Below are 25,961 nucleotides of genomic sequence, written 5' to 3' on the forward strand. Positions count from 1 at the left end.
GAGTTTTAGTCTGGTAAAGTTGCTTTGCACTAGTACAGAGATAAACCTCTAGAAACTAGATCTAGAGTCAGAATGACGCTGCTGAGAAAAACTTTTTCTTGTGCTCATTCGTAAATTGCTTTATATTTTAGGGGGAACCAATTACGAATAAAGTTACTTCTTATAGTCTAATGTATGGTAGCAAGTTCTTAGGAAACATCAAATCCCTACAGTGGTAGTGATGCAGACAGATGTTGTACAAAGAATCCTGTTAGAGGAGAAAAATGGTAGCATTTAAAATGTAAAAAAATGATCTGATGAAACACAAATCAAATAGATGTTAGTTAATGGTATTTATAGCCTTAATTTTATAATGTTGATGGAAAAATGCCTGTATGCTAAGATAATTGTAATGTATTCTAGTTTACATGTGACAATTGGAGCAGAAATGGAGTACTTTGAGGAAGAAGTTAAACATTGATTGGACCCAAGAAGACTTCCCTTGCCTGACGTACTCCGCAAACTGCAGTATGTGTGAAAAATGGGAAGGAGAATGATTGTGAGAGTGTGAAAACTGCGAAGTGGAACAGAGTAGAAATAAAGGTAGCTGTTGAAGGGTCTGTCTTTTTTAGCTAGCCAGCCTGAATTTCATGGAGAAAGAAAAGTTTATCAAGCGTCTTGGATTATGGCCATGTCTCCTTGTGTGTTACTTTGTGCAGACTCTACCATCATGGGGCCCTGAATAAAACTAGACTGGCTGGGTTGTTCCTGTGTATCATAAAATATATTATTACATGTAAAGTGACAATGCCACTTTCTTCTCTTTCATTTTGCAAAGCTTTGGTACATTCTAAGTCCTCAAAGTGGCTTCAAAAATCATGAGGGCTTAGATTTAAGTAGAAAAAAAAATTGGGACAATAATGGCATTTCCTCTTTGAAATTTTAGGGTAGTATTTAATTCAGTCTTTATAGTCCTATGGTCTTGATAATGCTTGGACAACTTATTGGAGAACTTCTGCTTTTGATAGAATACAATATTTAGACAAACAAACCCCACTCCCACCATTAGCCTATTTGGTCTTTGTTCAGCATACAGGTAGGATTCCTTGCAGGGGGAAAAAAAGAAAAGAAAAAAAAAAAAAAAGAGAAAAGAAATCATTACAGTTCAGATATTTCCACTTCATCTCTAGATGCCTTCCAAATTGTGTTGAACTTCTAACCCTAAGCTTAAAATCTGTCATTTTATACACTGAATTACGAGACAGAATGCACACTTTCTCATCCCATCCCCATTGTGGCTGCCCTAGGCCCCTGCAGTTGAGTATAGTAGTATTTATCAGGAGTAGATGGATGCATTCTTTTGATTAACTTCATTTGAGGGATTCCTGATATTTAATGATGCTGTGGGTTGTTTGGCTCTTCTCCCTTCCACTAGCAAAGAGATTTCCGCTGCCGTTATCAGCCACACTAACTTTTCAGCGCACTTCAGCATTTCTCGTGTGCAAAGGCCACAGCTGTAGTTGAACAATGTGGTTGTAATTCAATAATAAGAGTCCTAAATATAACAATAATTATAACCTCTTACATTGAGAACAATATTGATAATCAGGGATACTAATCCTTGAATTTCATAGAAATAGAGTTCGACACTGGTTGTTGCAGTGTTATCCATGTTTTAAGATTTCAAATACTTTGCAAAACTTGTATGTGCTTGTGTAAAGATTTGGCTTTGCTGTACAGATGGGCATAATGGAAACAAAAAGCACCCAGAGAAATATAAATGATTACATTTATCAACAGCTAAACAGAACACTTTGGATATTATTCTTGTAATTAACAAGTCGAACTTGCCATAATAAGCCCTGATTATAAGTAGTCTTAACAGCAAGGACTGATTTTATTGAAATTAAGTCCTATTAGACACCGCACCCAGTTCGGTCTTGTGTATCTTTCAGTCATGCTTGTAGTTAGTGTACATGTACACTTTCTCCCTCTCTGTCTCCTTTTTTAAATTTCATTTTCTTTTTTCAGGAAAACCCTTTTAAAATTTGGTCAGTGTGAAATTCTTTGTAAAGTAGAGTTGTTGATGAACCATGTATTATCCACTCAGTCTTGATGTTTCTGCTGTATTCTGATGAACAAAATTGCTATTGATTGCCAACATAGTCATACAATTAATATATCCAGGTTTCGTAAGAGTACATGATGTGAAAAGAGAATGTATCTGTAGGTGCAGAAACAGCAGACACTTCAGAGTTAGATTCTATGAACAGAACTTGATTTTTAATTACAGAATTCGTAGTGACTTGAGACAGTACTTATTTCACGTTAAACTTCTGTTTCAACCCACCGCTATCGCAAATACACTCTTTGGCTCCCAGGTTCTCACTTGGCATAACGCCGTCTCCTCGTTCACTGGTGGCTTTTCCTTTGACTGACCACGGGCCCTTCTCCTGGCAAGGACCTTAAAAAGAACAGAGCAACATGCAAGGTCTGAAATATATTTCTATTTCAATTCCTCGTTTTGTACATGTCTTCAGGAGCCCAGTGTGGTACCCTCCGTATCTACCTCACTGCTGTACACAGTACCTCTGGTCTGGTAGCCCGGGTCTCGGCATTTAGAATACTTTCAGTACAGGCTGAATTTGGATTATGTTGCTTTTTCTCATGTTTACATCTTCTGTCTTTTGAGTTCTTCATTCTACAAACTTAACACGCTTTTCTGGATGTAGTGGTATATATCCAGTGGATATAAAGTGGTTTTTTTATGTATTTGGTTTCACTTGAATAGTCTAAAAATGTAGTTTTTACTTAGCAGTACCTCTCAGCTAATGTTTGAATGGCTGCAGATTCCTAGGAAAAAATACATCCACCCTAAACTGCGCATGGAGAACATGTAATCTTATACTGTATTCTGTGATGACGCATGTTATGCCCGAAGGCATAATTATTTGGATCTTCTCAGTCAGTTTTTAATGCTTTTAGAACTTTCTTTGACTCAGATATATACAGAGGGAGAGGGAGTGAGAGAGAATAATTCTGTACAGCAAAGGACAAATATATTTTGCAGTTAAAGGGCTTTTGCCTGAAATTGCAGATAAACAATGCACAAAGTGATTGTCCTGCTCTTTTGCAAATACTGCTGTAATCTAGGAATTTGGCAATTCTTTTTTTCATTAATCCTGTACCCATTCATGAATCTGGGGCCTGCAATGAATTTTTTTTTCTGCCTAGTTTTAAATATATTTTAATTTTCTCTCAATCTGTAATGAAAGGTGCTTTTGGTGTTTCTTTTGTCATCCTACCTGCAGTGCTCCTCTGGGACAGGGCATTACTTTTTTGCAGCCATCCTGTCCACAGTAGGCATTTTCCATCTACTGCACTTAAAACATTCTGTTCTTTGCTCTGTCTTTTGGCACTGATAACTGTGACATCTGTTTGTCACATATGAAGCCCAGGAGGTACTGAAGGCCCCGAAGCAGTGAGCATCCCTTACGTGAGCATCCCTTACGTGGGCAGAGGAGACTGATTTGTGCCTCTCAGGTGGGGACGTGGCTGGCTTGGCTTGCTCCTGGTTTCTGCGGTGACATTCAGTCTGAGGGACGTGGAATGTTTCCAAATGCCCATCTCCCACGTACAATCTGGCCTTTCCCACTCTTCCCCTCTAGCACTTTGGTTCTCCTGGGGAGGAAACACAAGTGTGTACTCCAAATGGGAGCTGCTGTGGCAGGGAGAATTGCCGGCTCTGGGCTGCCTGCCGTGTCTGTGGCCTGGAGGAGCTTTCTAGTTGAGGTGGAAGAGAGGGAGAAGTTTTCTGGTTGGTTGTCTTGCTCTTTGACATAAGCAAAGCTTGTATTTTTGTATAATTAAACTGAATAGACTAGTAGCCTACCAGCTCTGGATTAATAAAGCCCAGGTGCAAATCCATAAGTCATAGCATAATGTTTTAACTTATCGGGAACTCAGTTGAAAATTTAAGTTTGAAACATAAGTAGGTGCATGTACTGTTTCAAAGCTGGTCAGTCCTTAAGAATAGTTGGCTTGAATTTAATGCATATTTAACAGTGAGCAGGGAGAAAGCAACTGATATTTTTCTGAATCTTTACTGGTATAGTGGTTGCTTCCATTGTGTTAGTTTAGGTAAAAATGTTGCAAATAATAGTTTAAAGTCTGAAAAGACATTGGGTAGTGCTACATAAATGCCCAGCTTAGATTAAACTCTAGTTTAAAAATTTTTTAGCGACTTGTTAAATTTGCTACAGTCCATTGCCTGAGTTTGTATTTGTTAAGGCATAAAACTGATGGAGGTCGGGTAGGGCATATTCTTTCTGTTCAAATTGAAAGATGAATTTGTTCGCCATAAAGAAAAAGTCCCAAACCTGTCACTTGTTTTTTAAGAAAGCTGTGTGTCTTTCTGTCCTGTGCAAAAATTATCCCTTGTATTGTCTGTATGTTGTTGTTTTTCCATAAATGCTGGGTTTACAGAACAAGGACTTGCCAAGGGAGGTTGTCAGTATGCATCCTCATTCTCATTTACCAGGAGAGCATAAAAATATACTCCCATGTCAAAGTTTCAGGTACAGTAGTTAAACCTGTAATGTTCATCATCTTTCCCTTATCAGCCTTCTTTTCAGTTTGGGGTTAAGAACACAAACTCTGGTATTTTCACTGTAGTTTTCCGTTCAGAAGGAAAAACTCTATTGCCACTAATTTGGGGGAGAATATTCTACCTAGTTGCCACTGTTTTTAGAACTGTATCTTCTCATGTGTATCTGAGCAGCCGATTGCAACGTCTAAGTTCACATCTAGCCAAAGAAAAAATCTATTTTAATACTTTTTAGTCTCTTAGAGGTGGGAGAAAAGACTGAACTGCTTGCAGAGGAGGAGCAGACTGTGGGATCAGAACCTGAGGATGTATTTAATGCATAGGGTTATTTGACTTTGAGTTACCACAGATGTGCATAACCTGTTCTGACACTGAATGACAGGGCGGTTTGTTGGTTTGCTTGTTTCAAAAGATAACCTGTTATATGCACCAAAATAAGACAATACCTCAGAGAGATCATGAAGTGTGCAGTTATGTTGTTAGGAGATTGCAAGCATGGAAGATTTCCCTGGAGGGTAGCACTGCCTCTTGCAATCTTATTCCAGAAAATCATATGAGTAAAAAACCTGAAATTTAAACGTTTCTTGATCAGTTTCTACTGGGCCATTGCAATAAAATGAATTCATTGCATAGAAATCTGCCTGATTTCACATCAATGAGCCGTTAAAAATTGTTATTGATTTAACCGTATGCTGGGCTGCATCAAGAGAAGCGTGGCCAGCAGATCGAGGGAGGTGATTCTGCCCCTTTACTCTGCTCTGGTGAGACCCCATCTGGAGTCCTGCATCCAGCTCTGGGGCCACCAACATAAGAAGGTCATGGATGTGTTGGAGCAGATCCAGAGGAGGACCACGAAGATGATCAGAGGGCTGGAGTACCTCTCCTACAAGGACAGGCTGAGGGAGTTGGGGCTGTTCAGCCTGGAGAAGAGAAGGCTCTGGGGTGACCTTATCACAGCCTTCCAGTACTTGAAGGGGCCTACAGGAAGGCTGGAGAGGGACTTTTCACACAGGCGTATAGTGATTGGACAAGGGGGAATGGCTGTAAACTAAAAGAGGGCAGATTTAGATTAGATATTAGGAAGAAATTCTTCACCATGAGGGTGGTGAAACACTGGCATAGGTTTCCCAGAGAAGTTGTGGATGCCCCCTCCCTGGCAGTGTTCAAGGCCAGGCTGGATGGAGCTCTGAGCAACCTGGTCAAGTGGAAGATGTCCCTGCTTATGGCAGGGAAGTTGGAACTAGGTGATCTTTAAGGTCCCTTCCAACCCAAACCATTCTATGATTCTATGATCTGATGAACTTTGACTTGGCCTACACAAGGTAGAAATCAATGACAGAGCAGGGGAAAGAAACCCAGCTCCAGTATGTTCTACTTGGAAGAGAAACTTTTGTAGAGAAGTTTGTTTTAGTGTCAAAAATACTGACTCTGAGCAGTGTCTTTTGGAGGAGCTTTCTTTACTTTTGCTCTACGTTTTTATTTGTTTAGTCCCACAGACAAGGTAGAGTTTACAAGCTGCTCCTTTTCTGTTAATGCACAGTATAGTCCATCTGTGTACATAACACCTCAGGGGTATGCCAGCTGACAAAGATGTGCAATATATTTACTTAACATCTTAAATGCTCTTCTAGGCTTCAGTCAGACTGGCCAGATAATGAGTGTATAGTGGGATCTGGACGGCATTGCTAAACTCCGTGGTTCAGAAGCTCAGGTGGAAAGCATGTGGGGCAGGGGAGCGCTTCTTGAATAGTTAGTGTCCTTGGAGGTCTGTGTTATTTCTGGAGCACAAGATGAGGAATCTTTCAAGAAAAAAGAAAAGAAAAAGAAAAAATGCAGTATTTCCTTTACAAAGTCGGTTTAAAAGGAAGAGGAGTACTATTGTACGGTTTGACTTCAAACTCTCTTATCATTGGAACATCTGTGCCTTTACATATACTCAAATAATCTTGGGGTTATTTTCACTGAGGAGCAGAGCTGTTGAATATGAGACTGTTACTTGTGTATTGACATCACAAAACCTGTTTGATGTACTATGGGGCTTCATGCATCCAGAATGTAATAATGACAGAGGCCACTGTTCTTGAATTATCCAGGACTGCTAGGTGCTTGGCAACCTTAATCAAGCCCATGGCCAGGAACAGGGAATAGTACATCAAACTGAGTTATTTGCTGGGATTTATGTGGTGTGTGGGTTGTGTGACATCCTCTGATACGAGGGCATCTGGGGGTAGAAGAGGAGCAGACAGTGCCAGCTGAAAAAACTTGTTACTACATTGAGGCTGGGTGGATCCTGGACTTCAGGAATATAGTGAAAGACAGGGTGCTCTTAAGAAAGCTGTGCTTTCTCTGTTAGCTTCCAGGGTGTCTCCATGGGACCCAGGCACCTGATGGTTTTTTGGTACATCTCGTCCTGTCCCACGTTAAATGGCATTATCAGACAGGAATGCCTCTTCCCTGCAGCTCCCCTCCTGTTGATTGGAACGCAGCAGCGGCTGGCCGGCTGCTGGCAAACTGGGCTGTCTGCTGTGGCTCTGGGGTCAAATGCGGGTGGCCTTTTTGTATTATTATTATTATTATTTCCTATCTGTGCACAGTTTTGTTTACAAAAAGAATTGCTGCTGTTTAATTAAGAAATAGAATGACTTAAAAAGATATTTTATTTAGGCAGTGAGGGGAAGTAATTGTGGCAAGCTATTCTGAAAATGTCACACAATCTACAGTTAAATTATTTTGTTCTTTCCAGGCTGTCATTTGTACTAAATTGATGAGTCAAGCAATTGTCAGTAATATTTTTCTTATCTTAATTTTTGTTCTAACCCTATATGAACTATATGCATCAGTCTATGTTACATCTGAATGACAAAAATACATAGATAGCAGGAAGAGGAAGAGTAATGGCTTTATTTAGAATTAACTGTTAGTAAGTGTTTATTAAGTGCATCTGTCATGTCTTATTCCGGATTTGTGTTGCCAGTCTCTTAGCTGGGAATTCATTTTTTTGATACCTGATGACGTTGAGTATTGTAATGTTGTTATTCTCATTCATCAGTCTATGTAGGCAGTGTGGGACTTACGTTCCGGAATATCAGAAGTACTTACTCCTTTCTTTTTTAGTCATTTTGCAAGAGCTCATCTATGGCCTATTTTTAATATGTTTTTAGGTGAAGTGTTTTATGTATTGTCAAGAATATTCTATTTCTTTCAAAAAATAAATGCCATTATACATGAGACTGTGCTTTTAAAACAGTTCATGCAATTAATAAAGCAGATGGAGAACTTGGGCTAAAAAGGGCTTTTGGAGAAAATACGTACAAACATGGATAAATCGAGAAGTCTTACGTCAGATAATTCAAGATAATGGTATCATGTGTGTGAACAAGTAAAGTGAATTCAAGACTTGGGGAAACTTTTGCAACTTCAATTTAATGTCTAAATGAGTTCTTGTAGATCTGGAACTTGGTAAATAGCCTTTCTTTCAGATGTCATGCAGAAAAGAATACCTGATTTTTATTGTTGCTTGTCTGTTTGCTAATAATGACGAACATTGCCTAGCACTTAACAGAGAAACAGCAGCATTTGGGTGAAGTAAGGGCTCCCATTCAAATGCCTTGGGAGTACGCAGGACTCGTGCTCTTTGGCATGTTCTGAAGCAATGGTGTCTAAGAAAGAGAAACTGAGATCTTCAGCTTGTGCATCCCACTGACTGTGCATGTATTGTGTTGTTTTACAGTAAAACAATACTTTTGATTAACAAGCAGTCTAAGGCCAAAGACAAGAGTCTTCATTATTTGAGTACAAAGGAGAAAAAAAGTATCAAAAATACAGTGGGACACCCCACAAAGCAGCAGGCTGTGGTGTTTTAACCTTAGAGGCTGTTTCTCTCTTCCGCGTTTGTGGCAACCAAGTCGTTTTATGGATGAGTCTTGGTGGTTCTGGCAATTCAGTTTCCCCTACTGTAGGGGAAGAAAACTTAGGAGTTTTTGGCCTGGATAAATGCTGGGTGCCTACCAAAACCGCTCTATCACTCCCCCTCCTCAGCTGGACAGGGGAGAGGAAATGTGATGAAAGGCTCGAGGGTTGAGACAAAGATAGGGAGAGATCACTCACCATTTACTGTCACAGACTGAACTTGGGGAGAAAAGGGAGTTTAATTCATCACCAATCAAATCAGAGCAGGATAGTGAGAAATAAAACCAGATCTTAAAACACCTTCCCCCCAACCCTCCCTTCTTCCCAGGCTCAGCTTCACTCCTGTTTCTCTCCCTCCTCCCCACCAGCAGCGCAGGGGGACAGGGAATGGGGGTTACGGTCAGTTCATCACATGTTGTCTCTGCTGCTCCTTGTCCCTCAGGGGGAGGACTCCTCACACTCTGCCCCTGCTCCAGCGTGGGGTCCCTCTCACAGGAGGCAGTTCTCCACAAACGTCTCCAACATGAGTCCTTCCCATGGGCTGCAGCTCTTCCCGAACTGCCCCAGCGTGGGTCCCTTCCCACAGGGTGCAGTCCTTCAGGAACAGGCTGCTCCAGCATGGGTCCCCACGGGGTCACAAGCCCTGGCAGCAAACCTGCTCTGGCGTGGGCTCCTCTCTCCACAGGTCCACAGGTCCTGGCAGGAGTCTGGTCCAGCGCGGGCTCCCCACGGGGTCACAGCTTCCTTTGGGCATCCACCTGCTCCAGCGTGAGGTCCCTTCCACGGGCTGCAGGTGGATATCTGCTCCACCATGGACCTCCATGGACTGCAGGGGAACAACCTGCCTCACCATGGTCTTCATCACGAGCTGCAAGGGAAGGCTCTCTGCTCTGACATTTCGGGCACCTTCTCCCCCCTCCTTCTTCACTGACCTTGGTGTCTGCAGAGTTGTTTCTCTCACGTAGTGTCGCTCCTCTCTCCTCACTGCCGTTTCACCCCAGAGTTTTCTCTTCCCCTCTTAACTATGTTATCCCAGAGGCGCTACCATCGTCGCTGATGGGCTTGGCCTTGACCAGTGGCGAGTCCGTCTTAGAGCCGGCTGGCACTGTCTTTATCAGACATGGGGGAAGCTTCTCGCAGCTTCTCACAGAAGCGACTCCTATAGCCCCTCTGCTACCAAAACCTTGCCACGCAAACCCATAACAAAGCTTTAGTAGATCATTGCTCTTACTGAAAGTTTAATCATTTGTATTTTCTTTGTTGGAGAAATAGGGAACAATTTTTAGCTCCTCATAAGCAAGTCAAGCACATCTGAGCGCCAGGCTGCATGGCAAGACGCGATACATGATCAGTCCTGGATCACAATTTTTGTTCTCTGCTAATATGTTGTGGTAGAGTATATGACTGATTTGAGCAACTATGTATTTGATTAGAAAGGGAAATGAATGGAAGGCATAGTTCCAGATGCCTGATTAATCTAGGCCTTTAAGTGGCTTTGTTTTGGAGGCAGGAGATCGGGCAGCAGGCTCTGGAAGGACATGGTTGGAGGTTGCTGGAATTGGGGACCTGCTAAGGAGAATTTCCTGTGTCTTGGGCCTGGCGTATTTGATTTACAGTGTGTTTGCATGTGGTTTAGATTTGGTGTGTGAATTTTAGAAGTTAAAGCCATGTGAAGATTGTGCCGGTACGTTATAGCAGGGACAGAGTGTGGGTGGTGCTTGCCCAAGGACCTAGCCGGGAACGGCAGGCTGGCCTGGAACTGCGGCAACCCTGCCTGCAGTGCCAACATGTTCCTTATGTGAGTCTCTTTGGAGGTGTGGCTATGCCCTAGAAGGGGTGAATGAGAACCAAAAATGCAACAAAACCAGTTTCAGAGAAGCTTTATGCTTTAAGCTGAGGCTCTTGTGAGTCAAGCTGGGCTCAGCAGTCAGACTGATCTTTTCTCCTCCGTGTATCTTCAGGTTTTCCAGACATTTTGATTAGCAAGTAAAAACGTTCTCACTTCCTTGCAACCTAATGAGCAGATGTCGTGAACATTTGGGAGAGAGATACGTGCTGGCTGGGATTGTTTGAAGACAACCATCAGAAAGGTGGTCTCACTCAAGAAGCTGCTAAATTAATGCATTCAGGTTTTTGTCAAATCCTTCTGCTCGGTATCAATCACGTTGATCCATTGGAAGGTATTCGGACACAAATTTTAGTTGGACCACCAAACACCCAAGAGTCTTCCTTATCCCCTAGGCACAGGGATGCACACGCTGCAGAGCTTCCCCTTAGTGGTCTGGCCCTCTTAGGCGAACGTTGATGGGGAAGGGATGCATGATGGTTTATCTCCTGTTCTGCAGGACTGTCTGATCCAGGCAAAAGCCTGTAGTCACCTGAATGCCGTTAGACTGACACTCAGACTGAACAGCTAGAATAGGGATGGCCCCCAAAGCAGAACCTGGTCCTGTAGAACCCTGTGCTCGTCTGCGTCCTGAGCAAACATGTTGTATGCGCTTCTGGGATCTTTTTTGGCACAACGGGCCTGTTTCTGCTCCGTGATTACCCTGTTCTGGGCTGTGCACCCACGTCTTGCTTTGAGTGGCTTTTCATGCATTTGTGTGCCGTGCGTGACTCCATGCATTTTCTGAACTGAGGTAACACTGAGCTGGATCTGCTGCTGCAGTTGGGGCCCAGCTTACGCATTCCCAGTGCTGCTGCCTGCCTTGTTCTCCAGAGATCTTTGCAGCTTGTGTGTTTGGCGCTGGCACAGTCTGTGAACTTTCAGGTGGCTCAGCAGCATGTGAACGGTCTTGGGGTAGGAGAGACGCTATGATGTGGCACTGCTGATTTGTTGGGTACTGCTGTTTTGTGTGGCACTGCAGTCAAGTGTCCCGTGAAGAGATGTGTCCCTAGCTGAGGGCATCTCCAGCAGCCCCTCCTCATCGTACCACCTATCATGACAAAGGGGCACTGATAACTAGTCACTTCTGGATGCATGGCATTAGGCACACTCGCACTCCCATTATTCCCTTAGGATTTGTCTCCTGCACAAATGCTTTCCCTCATTTCCAGTCTCTTACAATGCTGTAATAATTAACAGCATCTGTCGATAAGCTGCACGAGGGCTACCAGATAGACATCCATGACACAGTATACTACAAGAATTTCGGGCTCTGTTCAAGGTTCAGAAGCGATTGGTATCGTCCACAGGTGGCAAAGCCATAGCTCTCCAAATCTTGTGATTTCTGGATAGCATAAAATGTGTAATGTTGAAATATTTGTCTTAAAGACAGGGCAAATATCCTCCGTTGGCTTGCTTTTTTATTTCTCCCCCCACCCCCCACCCCCAGCCCATTTTGAATTCCTGTGGTAGTACAAAATGTTGCTAACTTTAGTCTTCCCTCTTCCATCCTGTTTCTGCAGGTCTTGATGATTGCCTGCAACAATATATAAAGAACTTTGAGAGAGAGAAGATTAGTGGTGACCAGCTACTACGCATTACTCATCAAGAACTGGAGGATCTCGGAGTCACACGAATTGGCCATCAGGAGCTGATCTTGGAAGCAGTAGACTTACTCTGTGCATTGGTAAACTTCTTGGGGCAAAAAGGGGGGGAGTGAACAGTGTCTGCGTATTCACAGTTTGTGTATTCAAATTTCTAGTCCTAAGGACAAAGTAGTTCAAGAAACTCATGAGATGTAATGTATGAACAATTTAGCATTTTAAACCAGAGGCAGGATAAAGAGCAACACCTACTGATAGGATGGTGCTTGTTAAATAAATTGGTATCAGAGATTTAAGGCTTGCATGTTCGTCTTTATAGAAGAAAAGCTTATCTGAAATCACAAAAGGACGAGACTGGGTTTGGTTTGGAATGTAAAACAGTTATATATGTGAGTGCAGTAATTGAGTGCCAGTTGCCCTTTACAAACAAAATGTCCTGATATTAACCATGTCATTTTTCAGTGATACTTTCATGAAAATTATGTTTTAGATGATTATTTGAGCTTGCTGAAACATAGCTGCTTGTATTTCACAGTAGCAAGGATTAAATGCTGAAATAATTATCTTATGTGTAAATAATACATACAACTTTGATGGAGAATACAGAGGGATTTCAGTAATGGTCTTTTCAGTCAGGTCGTGTCATGCAAAACTGGGATTATCCCCTCAGTAAGGGGTGTGGTGCTGACTTCACCCTTCTGACAAACTTTTTGTGTGTGCTTGTAAAGATTAGTGATAGATTGGGCACACTGTCTGCATTCTCCGCTGTGGGAAGGATTGTGAACAGCCCTGCTAAGATGTACTTGACTGCCGAAAGTGGTGTTTTGTGCCTTTTTAATGTGTACTACTTTTCTAAGCCTCAGAAGCAGAAAGCTGAATCCCAGTAGAGGCAATCAAAGATGGTAGGCTGAAAGGCTTTTCAGAAGAGCTGTGGATTCTCAGTGTGCAGCAGCTTTTCTGAATATCCTGTTGTTGCATCTTTGGGAGATAGATATGAAGGCTAATAAAGAGAAGAGAGCGAAAAAAAATAAAAAAATGCAAAAGAAAAAGTTAAAAAGGGGAGAAAAGCTTTTCCATACAGGAAGACATTTGGTTTTAAACATATCGTAAATTTTCTTCTTTAGTGTAGTAGTTCTAATAACGTTGCAAAGTGGCTCAGTGCAAAAAATTAACTCATCTATTTATTTTTTAAATAATGGAAAGGATGCAGTCCTAAAACAAAAAAATTGCTACTGATCTAGAAGGGAACATAAAGAGAGTTATTCACAAAGTACTCTTCTCATCAGGCGGTGCAAAAGGAAACAAGAAAGTAAATACTTTAATTCACTGAGACAAAATCTAAGTTATGGTGAACACTGATCACCATTCTTTCCAGGCACAGAGGGAGACAGGTTGTGGCTTTTTCAAAAATAGCCTGTTTTCACAGAAAGAACCTTGTTTATTAGCTGAAATGTCTTTTTTTTCCCAGGTATGTAATTACAGCTGTTATGTTTGTTTGTCTAAAGATAACTTGTCTTTGTAGCTGCCTTATTTTAGGCAAAAGTGTATGGAGCTAAGTTGAATATAAAATAAGGAGTTTGTAGTGAAGGCTAACACTGCATCCTTAATTCATGAAGCAAGTCTCTACGTTCCTGGTGCTTGTTGCACATACAGTGCTGTCTGCTTTACTGCGTTCATCCTAAAGAAAACTTCATGACTGAAATGCAGTAGCATGCGTTCCGATCACAGCTTCTAGTTTAAGATGAGGTTTTTGCAGTCTCACAGTTGGCTCCTGATGGCTCCTCAGGGATACAATATGTGATTGTTATATTGATTTTAGTGGACTTAATTTGAATTTATTGTTCACCAATCAGATAAACCTCTGAGGAAATTTAATTCAGAGACAATCCTTTTGGCTATGCTGGTCCTATACTTACAGGCTTTCCTTTTTTTATTACATCAGTAAGTATTTGTCCTGTTTAGTGCCTGCTCATTCTTCTGATTAGCCTATAATGTTGACTGTACTCTTTGGGAGAACTTCAAGCCTATGAACGTAAGGTAACTGCTAGTGCAGGTAGTCACTGTGCAAGGTTTTTTTAATTAAAATTATCTAATTATTTTTTCTGTTTCACTGGAATTCGACAAAGTTTCATGATAGAATTTGGCTTGAGTAAGAAGTGTATGATCCAACTGAGTTAAGATTTATTTGGATGCTGGAGATGGGTGGCATGATGGGGTAGGAATAGTAATGTCAATTTTGCCTTGGAAGCATAATCTCTGATTGATTTTAAACTAATCATTAAAGAACAAAAGGATTGTAACTTTTGATTCTGCTCCTCGTTCTCTCCAAGTTAGTGAGTGACCACCTAAAAGGTTTTGGAATTGAGGACAATTGAGGGGGACAGAACCACCTCCCACTGTTCATTCGTGCTCCTACTCTGAAGGGGAGAGTTTCCAAGACAGAGATGCCATCAGTGAGGAACACTTCTGCAGTGTTGCTAGCTAATGTGTTTTAGGAGCTGCTTTCTTCCTGCCCCCACTACCAGCATTTTTGGAGGATAAACTTCTACTTGCAGTTTCTGCCCTGTCAGCTGTGGGTATGGCAGATGGCAAATCAGCTGCTTGTGTTGCATGCCTGTAGTTTATGGGGCAACATTTTCTCTCTGGAAGGAAGTAGAGAGCCTGAACAAGCATATTTGCTTGGTGTTGAGAGAGCATGGGACCTCCTTAACCCAGGCGGAGGCTATTGAACAGCGCTATGTAGACAAACTGCTTGCTGCAATAATAGTTGGGAGCTGGTTATGATTGATAGCACTATTTAAAGGATGTTCTTTATTGATTTTTGGCAGAAGGTGGGTGGGTGGCTGTGGTCTCTCATAGTATTCCTCTCCTGTCATAAGCACTTGCAACAAATGGATGCTCCTGTGTTTGTTAGCTGATCAGAGAACAAATCATGGCCTGTGCTGTCCCTCTTGGTAGAGTCTCTCTTGACTGCCCCCCTGCCATACCATGCTCTTGACAGGAGGGCAAGCATCCTGAGGGTGAGATTCACAGCTTTCCTTTCCTGTGGTGCTTCAGAGAAGGAGGAGTGAAGATTTTGCCCTGCTGCTACTGCTGTTACAGGTCACGGTTGCTGATGATGGTGGGGGCGTAGATATCACATACCGTCACTGAAGCTGAACGTGCTCCAGGAGAGAGCAGGCAATGTAACTAATGTGGTTTGTCTCTTCCCTCTCTCCTTCAGTCTGAGCATGTTCAATAGATTATCTTGCCTCAGTGCACTTTGTGTTCTATAAACTCTGTATGTCAGAAAGGGCAAGATAAATGAAATGTTTGCTGTGCTTAAAAGAAAGAAGTAGTGAGGTCTGTGATGGTATTTCATTGTGCTAAGACTTTGTTGCATGGTTTTCGATCAGTCCTTGAGAAAATACCATGACGGAGGTGTGCCTGCAGAGTTGTTCTGTTTCCAGCAAGGCACGTTCCTTGTCCTTCCCTTGCTGTTAAGACTGGGACATGAAACCAAGATCACCCTGGTGGCACAACAGGTAGATTCCTGCTTGATGTGGACATGCATGCTTATCCATACTGACAAAATCTCAAAAAATAATTGGCATCTCAAAACTGGTTGAAAAATCATAAACTAAGAAGCTGCATGGCCAGCTTCAGAGATACAGGAGAAACTGTGCTGAGTTATGTACCACGATATTTTTTTTTTCCAGGCTCCTCTCAAGTAATAAAACATACACTTGTTCATCAGTTATAAAAATTACCACCCAGATCTAGCCTCAGCATGATCCTTTTCAGTATGTGTGTGGCAGTGAAGCTAGTCTAAGACTATTTTACTTTTCATCAGTAAACAAACAACAGTGTAGCAGATCTTGATCCACACTTAAAATGCGACGAGCTTTGTTTCTTTGATTGCTGCATGAGCTGGATGTGAATGAACAATGCCAACAGAAAGTAAACTGAGCAAAAATGGAGGTGATGCTTATGAAAAGAGGAATGCATACCGAAGAACAGATTGCTTAGATAACAGCATGAGATCACTGTATCAGTCTTAAGGTTTGGAGTGCATCTGGAGTGCATCTGGAGTTCTTGTAGCTCCTGAAATACCTTAACTGTGCTGCAGAAAACAAAGAAATGCACGTAATTCTTTTTCCATCATCTGTTTGTCAGGAGATGGTGTTTCATTTGTCAAAACTGGGTGTGACCATATTTTGCTGAGTGTCCATGGACTCCAAATTTTATGTCTCCTTGGTATCATATTTTCCCAGAAACACTACCATTTGCCTTGTTGTTTGGAGAATACAAAGACTGAAGACTGCACAGCCAAAGATTTCATCTTCCACCTTAGAGAAAATGATCTAGTTTGCCTGACCCATCATCACAGTGCCTTGACGCATGAGGATCTTCCTTTTTTTTTGCTTCTCCAAAGTATCGTATACGTTTTGTTTGAATGAAGATCAAAGTAGTTTTGTTTGATTTTGAACTTTTTCAGTTTTTTTTAAAAGGAGACCTTAAAGTGGGAAGTATTTTTTTCTGGGAAGATAAAAATATTTAGAAAACTTCACAAATAACTTTTGGATGCTTTAAAGTTTTGCTTAACTGTAGAACTTAGTAAAGTCCCTGTGAATTTGCAAAATACTTCTTCAGGGAATCTATATTTGAGTAGAATAGAGTTTGGTTAAAAACCAGAACAAAACAGCTTTTGCTTTGTACAGCATACTGGTTTCAGTACTGGTTTCATGCTAGTTATTTAAATCTGCTGTGGCTGCACAGGAATTTATTATACACTGTATATATGAATCTGTAAAGCTAGAAGATTGCAGCAGATGAAATAGCATTATTATTTGGCAGAGAAAACATTTGTGTGCACTAACAGCATGAAATTACTTACCACTTACCACTAACACAAAACATTTATATGCAAATGAATGTAGAAAATAGACCTACTTTACTCGTGAATGATTCAATTCCTCTTAAGAATTATGCCTTTTATCTTAATTTCATCTTCTTGCCACTTCTCACGGAGAAATTCTTTCCTTTGCCCTTATCACTAGTCAGATCTTAAAACTACTTTTGTCAGTAATAGTGAATATTGGACTTCATCACCGTAGTGCTAAATGAGGAAGACTTCATTTTGGAATGGAGATTTGTACATACTGAAGTTGGGATTTACTGTCAACATTCTGTATGCTTGTAGCAGAAAAAATAACTACCCTTTTTGCTATTGCCCTTTGCAAGTTAAAATTCTGCTTATATATATCATCTGCCTTCCTGTCTTCAGCCTGAGCTCACTTAACTGCAGAGAAGGAAATCCTGAAGTCCATCACCAGATCAATAAAGCTAAGGAGTTAAAGGGTTTCTGATAGCTTAGATAGATCACGTTGAAAACCTTTGTTGCTGTTGCTCGTAGATCTTTTATACACAACTGCACTAAAACCTCTGGTGTGCCAAAGGCAGTAAATGTGTCTGTATGCAAAGGGTGAATGTCCTTCCTCCCATCGACCTCAAGAAGCAGTTATGGATCCTGGATGCTTTTCTTAGTTGATTTTTTCTTTGGGCTGTGTGGAGTTTTGGGCAAGTGTGAAATGCGTGCCCCTGTTCGTGGAGTCATGGTTTGAGTGGGAAGGGACCTTTACAGATACAGCCCCCTAGTTAAAAGCAGACTGAATAAAAAGGCTGTTAAAATGTAAAATGCTTTAAAGAGGTAGTGTGTTCATAACAATCTACTTATTTCCTTTTTTTAAAAAACTGATGGTTAGCTGTTTAAGACTTTGTGAAATGCATGTAACTGAATATGTAAGTGGTAGTTTGAATTCTGGAGAAGTAACAGCATTTGGCTGGCTAGGGACAAAATTACGTGAGAAAGTAGAAAAACAAAAAAATAATGAGCGCTTGGTCTTGCAGAATCTGCTGATTGAATAAGAGTGAGAACAATAGTTATATAATTGCTCTATTAGTGCTACACAGCATAACCAGGGCTTGGCTTTTTGATGAGTTGCTTGATTGTGGTGTGGAAAAAGAAGGGCATTTTTCAGGAAAGGGGGTGGTGATCGTGATTATGAATCTTTCCTGGATTCTGTAGGGCTGTAAGTATCAAGCACCTGAGTTTTATTCTGACTGCAAACATTTAGGACAAATAGTTATACTCTTTGGAACCATGTGCCTTTTAATCAGTATATGTTTAATAATTGCAGTAAATGGTAAGTGTCATTTGAGCTAACTGGCTTTTTCGCCTTATCTGCTTATTCTGTGTTTATGAAACAGATGTGTAAGGATCATGTGTTGTGCCATTCTAAATTACCCCATATGTCAGTGTTATTTGAAGGAGAGATAACCTTAGTGTTGGCATTTCATGGTGCTGGAAAAAGGACTGCCTACAAATACATATTGTAGGCAGATCTGTTGAGGTATAAAGTTACATAAGGCACCTTCCATATGACAAGCTGTGTTTTCAGTTGCTTGCAACTTTGGGCTGGTAAGCTATCTGCCTCCTACTTTGTGGGACGTGCTCAGCCAAGTGTTTTGGAGAATGAGGTTCAGATGCATTTTGTTCATTTGTGAACACAACTTGGAGACAAAGGTTGGAATTTGTCCTGGCAATTTTTTGGCTGCCCCAAATTTTGGGGTGTGGTTTTGAAATGGCGGCCGTGTGCCACGACATCCATGTGATGCTGTTTTGCTTATTCATTTAAAAACTTCCTTAGGCTTTTGGAGAGCTGGGGGCTCTATGAACTTCACTGTTTCCAGGTTACTTGTTTAAAAGCAGTAAGTATTACATACAGAAATGATCCTCAAGAATTAAATATGGAAGACGAAAGCAGTGAAAAATAGTGAGGAGCAGAATTAAGCTTCGTTGAGGTTATCTTAGGTCCATTTCTTAGCAGTTGTATGCTATTCTTACCTAAAACTCCTGTGTTCAGTCTGTGAACAAGTGGAAAAAGACTTTTTTAAAAGTGGCATTAAAGAGAAAACTTACGATTTCATCCTGTGATTGTTATCCATATTACTGAGAGATATCAAGCATAACTGAGAAGTTGCATTTCTTTATACATAATTTATTATACACTGCACATAATTTATTACACAATACAGCTACCTGGACTATAATATTTGTCTTTTCAAAGGGCTGCCGTTTTTTTCCTTCTTTAAAAAATAATGTTTGTGTGTGTGGTGACAAATATTTGCCAAAGAAAAAATAAACCCTTACCTTCTGCAGTTTATACAGTTGTGGTGTCCTCTCCAGAGGCACAGCAGAAATTAATCCAAGCACTGCTATATGCTTTGCCTGCCTAGAGAAACTGTTTTTATCTTCCTTTTGCCAAGCACCAGTGTTAGAGTAGTATCTTCATTTCCCATTTTGTGTCTGTTCAGTAAGAGTTTGCATGGGTCGCTGCATGCCTTTTGCTCCACGTGGCTCCCAGCAGCTTTCTGGCCTGAAAGAGAAGAAACAGTTATTTAGGGGAGTAGGCAGAGGGGCCATATGCTCATTTCTCTATCTTGGATTGTTTGTAGGAGTCAAACGATGGCCTTGAACTTAATGTGGTCTTTGTGCTTGGAGGTGTAGAGGCATTTGTGGCTGCATAGAAGTTATGATCAAGACATCTGTTCTAAGGGATTTCTGGATTTGTTAATGGGACTGCGGCTATGCCTGTACTGCATATTGCGGCGTGCTTAGAGCTGGACTTCTTTTGGTACCTGAGCTTGGCTTTTTCAGTTAGCTGAGTTGTCTTTGCACTTGCAAAGGGCAGCATAAAAATACCCAAAACTAAATGTCTCAGCAGCTTCTAGACACCCTGCCTGAGCCAGCAGAGATAGTTAGCACTATATGAGTTCGGAACACTTTTCAACCTGTGCTAGTAGTGCAAGGTGCACTTCCCTGCCAGCAAGGGGTAAGTGAATTTAACACAGGAAAGAGATTAAATGAGCACTGATTTTAAAAAGTTTTTTTTTAATTGTGGGTGGTGGGGAACGAACAACTAATGAACGTTGATCAAGCTAATCCAAAAAAAGTTCACTTTACTTCCAAAGTTTCATTATCGAGCTCTCTTCCTACCCTGTGGTGCTGGTGCAAGGATGGGCTGGCAGAGTGACTGGGCTGGCTCCCCTCATCAAAAAAAAAAAAAGCACAACTCATCAGTGGTGATTAGAGCTGCTGCTTGTCAGCATGTGAAGAAAAGAGCTACAATTCATCACTCACACTGTCATGTGAACCTACAGAAAAGTAATTAGCAGGTAAAATGTCTATTAATAGCTCCCACCACCTTTAGTTCAAACACCTGCTGACAAGCTATTACTCCGTGTAGCTTAGCTTCATCAAGTTCTTGTTTTGTGATTGCCAGAAGAGACTCCATTAGAGCCGCTTCTGTTGAGGCGGGGTGTCTCTGAAGAGAGTCTTGCTCCATGGCCTCTCGTTGAGAAAGTGGATGCGTAGACTTGCTTCGCTTTTTGTAATCTCTGAAAGCATGCAGAGATTTCTTTGTGGTTCTTTCAGTGACTGTGAATTTATTTGGGCTAATGAAAGCCTAACTGGTGTTAGTGCCGGCTAAATGCAGCGTAGGGGAAAACAAAGAGTTGTCTCCTTTGCCTGCAATTATCTTCTTACACTGCTTGAAAATAAACGCAGTGCATTTCTAAGAAAACTCATATTGTTAATAGTATATTGTCGCATATAAAGTGTGATTAAACTTGGCAGTTATTATTTGAGCAAGCTTTTTTCCAGTATTAGAACATGCAATTCTTTGTTTGTTTTTAATGTAGGCCAGAAATATTAGTGATAAAGAAAGTGGGGATTTTGTTAGCTTGGCTGCTGGTTTAGGTTCCCTCTACTTGAAGGCTTCAATAAATGCAGCTGCCCAAAAATATATCCTGCCTGAAATTTATCTCTGTAGTTTCCACCCCTGATTTATCTGTCTCATGTTGCAGGCAGAGGCTTTACCGAAATCAGTGCCATTTCTCATGTAGGGCTGAATTTTATGCGTAGGTTAGGTGTTACATTTGTCCCTCAGTGTTTTATTTTAAAGAACACACACACATTGGATGAACATGTGCGAAAATAGACTTTGTATCTGTTAACATTGTCTCTTCCTTGCCACGTATCTGACAGTGAAGAAAAGGCATCTGAAAAAGAGTGTGTCTGTCTGTAGGTGGCCATCACTTGACATGCTAACAAGAGGCCACTAAGCTTTTATAGGAGCTGGTTTTCTGAAGAAGTGTATACACAAATGCAGACTATTCTCCTGTTTTAGAATAAATTTTGAGTATCATTTTGCTCAGTCCGCAGTGTTTGATATTGCAGGTTTTCTTTTTGCTGCGGCATTACTTTCTGGTGGGACCAGAGGCCTGTACCCTGCCTGCCTGCCAGGGCTCCTGCTGTGGCAGGCCGCTACCCAGCACCCACCTCTCGAAGCGGGTGAGGTAGAGACAAGGCGACGAAGCGGGGGATGGAGAAAAAGAGGGAGGTGAAATAGTTTGGGATTGTCACGGAGGAGCGTTGGGATCCAGCCCGGGCCTCGGTGCGAGGCCGCCTGGCCACGGCCCCTGCGTGCAGCCTGGCTGGGGAGGCAGGCGGGTGCCCGGGCCCGGCCAGCTCCTCCCCCGGAGGCTTGAAGGTGGGCGTGGTACTTGGAGGATCGCACTCAGCTGCTTAGGCACAGCCCCTGAATTAAAAGTTTAGCATTTCAGTGTGTCAGAAAGAAGGAAACCCTGTGAGGAGCCTTGTGGGCAGCCTGCAGTTTGCGGTCATTCCCCCCGTGTTTGGGGGAGGTGAGCGCCATGTTGTGCAGGTGTCCTGGGGCTCGCTGGCAGCGGGGTTTTGGTTTGGCTGATCTGTAAGACATTTTGTGTGACTTATCTTTCATCCAGAATATCTTTCATTTGCTTCCTCCCCTGTTAAATGTGCCAAAATGAGCTAGATGCTCAAGAAGCAGGATGAAAGAACAAAAAACCTGGTGTTTGTTTCCAGTTTACTCCTGCCCAGTCCTCAGTCTTCATCATGCTCTCTCAGCCACAGCAACCACAGAAAACTGCAGCAAAAACAAATTTATTTTTATCTGATGTTTATCTCTTTAATTTGGACTGATCTTATAAGTTATTAGTTATGAGGTGTTTAACTGCATAATAAAGTACATTTTATTTTTCCATCCCAATTTATTGTTTTCATCTTGTAATTTTTTATTTGTAAGCTAATTCTATCTGTTGTTTAATTGCTATTGAATATTTCCGTGGTGGAAAAGTCACTGCCCAAACATACGGTTTGTCTAATTGGGAGCTAGACGTCGTGGCAGAGGATGGCGCCTGTGCAGACACTGCGATTGAGAAACATGCCCACAAAGCTTTCCTTGCCCAAAATATGGATGTTCACAGCAGTTACAGTAGTGGTTTTTAAAGCGCAGCCTTAGTGCGTGTCCACTTTCAGCGTCAGCCAAGTCCCAGTGTGCATCTTCTGCTGCGGAAAGATGGCTGTTGTTCTAGCAGCACCCTCGTGAAGTGTGTTTGGTTTACAAGCGCGAAGAGGGGCTGGCTGGGAGACGGCAGACAAGCCGTGTGCTGGAGTCTCTTCTTTCTGTGGTGACCTACCATTTGCTTGGGAGTGGACGTTGTGGGGGGGCTGGGGGTCGCAGGGTCTAGCTTCAGTGTAATGTTCCAGCAGGCCCCGTGTAATTAAAGAGGAGATTAAGTTCATTTAGTAGATGGTTTGGATTAGGAGCATGACAACTGCTGTAAATAACCACACACCCCACTCCCATTTCCTACAGAAAAAAAGACTAAGGTAAATAAGCTTCAGCGGTCTTAAATTAGCATTGGCAAATGCATCCCTTCTCCCATCTCTGGTGAGGACAGGGAGTGGTGTTAGGAAGTAGATTTTTCTGTGTTCAGCTCAGGGGTTTTCTGCATCCTACATCATCATCATTTTTGGCAGGAAATGGTCCACCTTCGATAGTAAGTAGCCCTTTCCATCGTCAACTGAACAAGTAGTGAGCACCCCATATTATAACCCCGTGATGTGGTTAAGGCAAGGAGCACCTTAAGAATTCCTGTCTTTCTCTTACAGAAATAACAGGGTCATGTCTATGCAGTTGCTTATTCATTTACAAAAGCAAAAGAAGATCTCTCAAAATAACTCTTTATTATTCTTTGCATTTGTGAGGAAAACAAATCCATTATAGAAATAACATCACTGATGGTACTATATTATATTGTAATTGTACATTAAATTAGGGCATTCTCTAGTGCTATTTCAGCAACATTTGTGTATTTGAAGGATTTTCAAGTACTGTGTGTTAATATTTCTGCATAATTTCTTTCTCTGCTACACAGCTGAGGAATGTAATTTAAGTTGAAGGGATTGACTCTTAAATAGAAGCGAAGTTTACAACTTGACTTCAAAAAGGCAACATAAACATTGAGCAGAGTAGCACTGTGTTCTGTGGTCCATGATTCTGGACCTTTACTGTTAACAAGAATAAAAATAAGGTAATGGACATGCTTTCTTCACTGAAATCAACACTTTGTGTCCATGCTGTGTACTTCTGCTAGTTGCAAGCCCTCTTACCTAACGTGATCTTAGCATTTGGTCCTAGTACGGACATGACAACCTGATTCCTAACCATCAGATCTACTGCGAGAACCATCTGATTTACTGAGAGTGATGCACTACTTTGAAAATCAACCTTCCAGACTAGGTTTTCTCTTTGTTTTGAGATGTTTTTCTCAGTGCACTTAAAACCAGCTAAATGATCACTCATAATTTTACTCTTCTTTTGCTCTATTTTTATGCGCTTTAGAAACAGAACATGCCATACATTTAAAAACTAACGAGTGGGTGTATTTCTACCTTAATTATTAGGAGTGGTTAAGTTTTGAAGCAGAAGAGCAGTCTTGCTGTTCTTGGTACTTCATGTTCAGCTGCAAAGCTAACTTTCTTTTCTTTGTCTTTTTTTTCAATGCAGAACTATGGTTTGGAAACAGAAAATCTAAAAACCCTTTCTCACAAACTGAATGCATCTGCTAAAAATCTGCAGAACTTCATCACTGGGAGGAGGAGGAGTGGTCACTATGACGGAAGGACCAGCCGCAAGTTACCGAATGATTTTCTGACATCGGTAGTGGATCTCATTGGAGCAGCTAAAAGTCTGCTGGCTTGGTTGGACAGGTAAAATCTCCCAAATGTGTCACAGGTAACCAGATTATACACATGCACAAAGCCCAACTTCTTTACAAAATGTAATGTAGACTTTGAAATGGGAGCAGATTTCATTTACAGATTCTGAACGGATGTTTGTAGCAATTTTTTCTCGTTAAGTCAGCATGCAATTCAGTTAGCGTTTCAGTACAATACTTCTAAATGCACTGAAACCCTACACATAACTGGAAATACAATATAGCAACAGTATGACATCATTAGGTTATGTATGTATTTTGTTATTAATACAGAGTGACACTTTGACCTGCATAATGCAGATTCATTGCTCTGATAGTATCAAATTCACAAAACTGTGATCATGCTTTTCATTATATAGGTGTCAATATAAACTTCTAGTGTGTGTGTGTGTGTGTAAACATGCATGTTGCATTTTAGTTTTTTTAAATGGCAGTCAAATACTTCTGAAACTGTAGATGCAATTGGAATGGTATTATACTTTTGCCTCTATTACCTAGGAAGTATGTGGGACCAAGACTTAAGCACTCTACTGTATCTGTAGTGACAGTTTTCTAATGATAAAGAGTAATATGCAGGTATTTAAGATGATCATTGAAACTCTTCAAGTGGTGAATATTAGTCTATCTGTATGTCTTTATAAAACGCATCACAGTGATTTTTATCAGTGAAGACAAAATGCTTATCTTGATTTAAAGGCATATCTTATTTTGTATCCAGCAGCGGAAGTTTTATTCGGAGTGTGATCTTTGTGTAATTCTTAAAATCCAACAGAATTATTTGAATTTACTGCTGTGGGTTTCATTGTGTTTCATTTTCCTGAGGAAAACTGGCTTCTGTCCCATAAATGATTTCCATATGAAAGGTGTAGGTGAGGCATGAATCTTTTCTATTTCTTAAGCTGAACTGCAAACTCTTTCTTTTGTTCAGTAGACTACAGCTACTACTGCTTCTTTTCTCCTCCCTTTCTAGCCTTTCTCCAAGTTTCAAAACCAGAGTACCTAGAGTTGGACTCATAAATTTCTTTTTAGATGTTTAACATTAGATACTCAGAGAAACAATACAATCTCGTGGAAGGAGTTTAGTATTAAGACTTGAAAAATTGGAGTATATTTTTAGCTCTGCCTCTAGCCTGTTGTTGTTACTTGGAAGACCTATAGGCTAGAGTTTTTCTCGCTGCTAATCATTTTTGGGAGAGAACAGCATATCATTCTGGGCTTCAAAACAAAAGGAACAGTAGAAAACCACATTCTTTTGCATAGGCAGATCAGTGTTTGCTGCTTCTTTCTATTTAGAAATAACCTTGATTGTTTTCTTATTGGAATTGTGGCTAATGGTTAAAGACTGTGAGTTACAAATTTGAGTTGTGATTTTTTTTTTGCATAAAATAGTCTGTTATTAAAGATTAAACTTTCAAATATATATATGTTTAACATTCAAATATATGTACATTTAACACATTGAAAATCAATGGGGTTTTGGCATCTGAATATGAATTTAGTAGTTGAACGTCAGTAAGAAAGTAGTTGTTGATGCTAGGAAACAGCTGCATCTGAGCAATAATGTCACTGTAGTATGGTGTACTGTGCCCAAATTATGGACTTTTAGTATTAAAAGAAAAATCCAGTCTGTAAAATTCGTTTGTAGCTCAGAAGTGAGTTGAGAACTACCACTTGGTAAAATTGTGTTTATAAAGGCAGCTATATTGTTTTTGTCAGAGATAATTCTGTTAGCAGGTTTTAGTGTTGATGGAGAAAGATCTCTAAAATGATTTCTAAAAACATGCATATCGATTCTACTCCCAGTAAAATGCAAAATGACTTCTACATTTGTCTG

At 41.0% G+C, this 25,961-nt stretch overlaps 1 protein-coding gene across 6 annotated transcripts in view; it reads left to right on the forward strand.

Moving 5' to 3' along the window:
* The window catches only part of CNKSR2 (connector enhancer of kinase suppressor of Ras 2), a 232,638-nt gene that overhangs the window by 26,317 nt on the left and 180,360 nt on the right, over positions 1-25,961 (forward strand). For all 6 annotated transcript variants that reach the window (XM_075429438.1, XM_075429455.1, XM_075429429.1 and 3 more), the window contains exons 2-3: positions 11,903-12,066; positions 23,917-24,119. In XM_075429438.1, coding sequence (XP_075285553.1) covers positions 11,903-12,066; positions 23,917-24,119 — 367 coding nt within the window. The remainder of the gene's footprint in view (positions 1-11,902; positions 12,067-23,916; positions 24,120-25,961) is intronic.

The sequence above is a fragment of the Opisthocomus hoazin genome, chromosome 1 (genome assembly GCF_030867145.1).
Source record: "Opisthocomus hoazin isolate bOpiHoa1 chromosome 1, bOpiHoa1.hap1, whole genome shotgun sequence".
Taxonomy (NCBI): Eukaryota; Metazoa; Chordata; class Aves; order Opisthocomiformes; family Opisthocomidae; genus Opisthocomus; species Opisthocomus hoazin.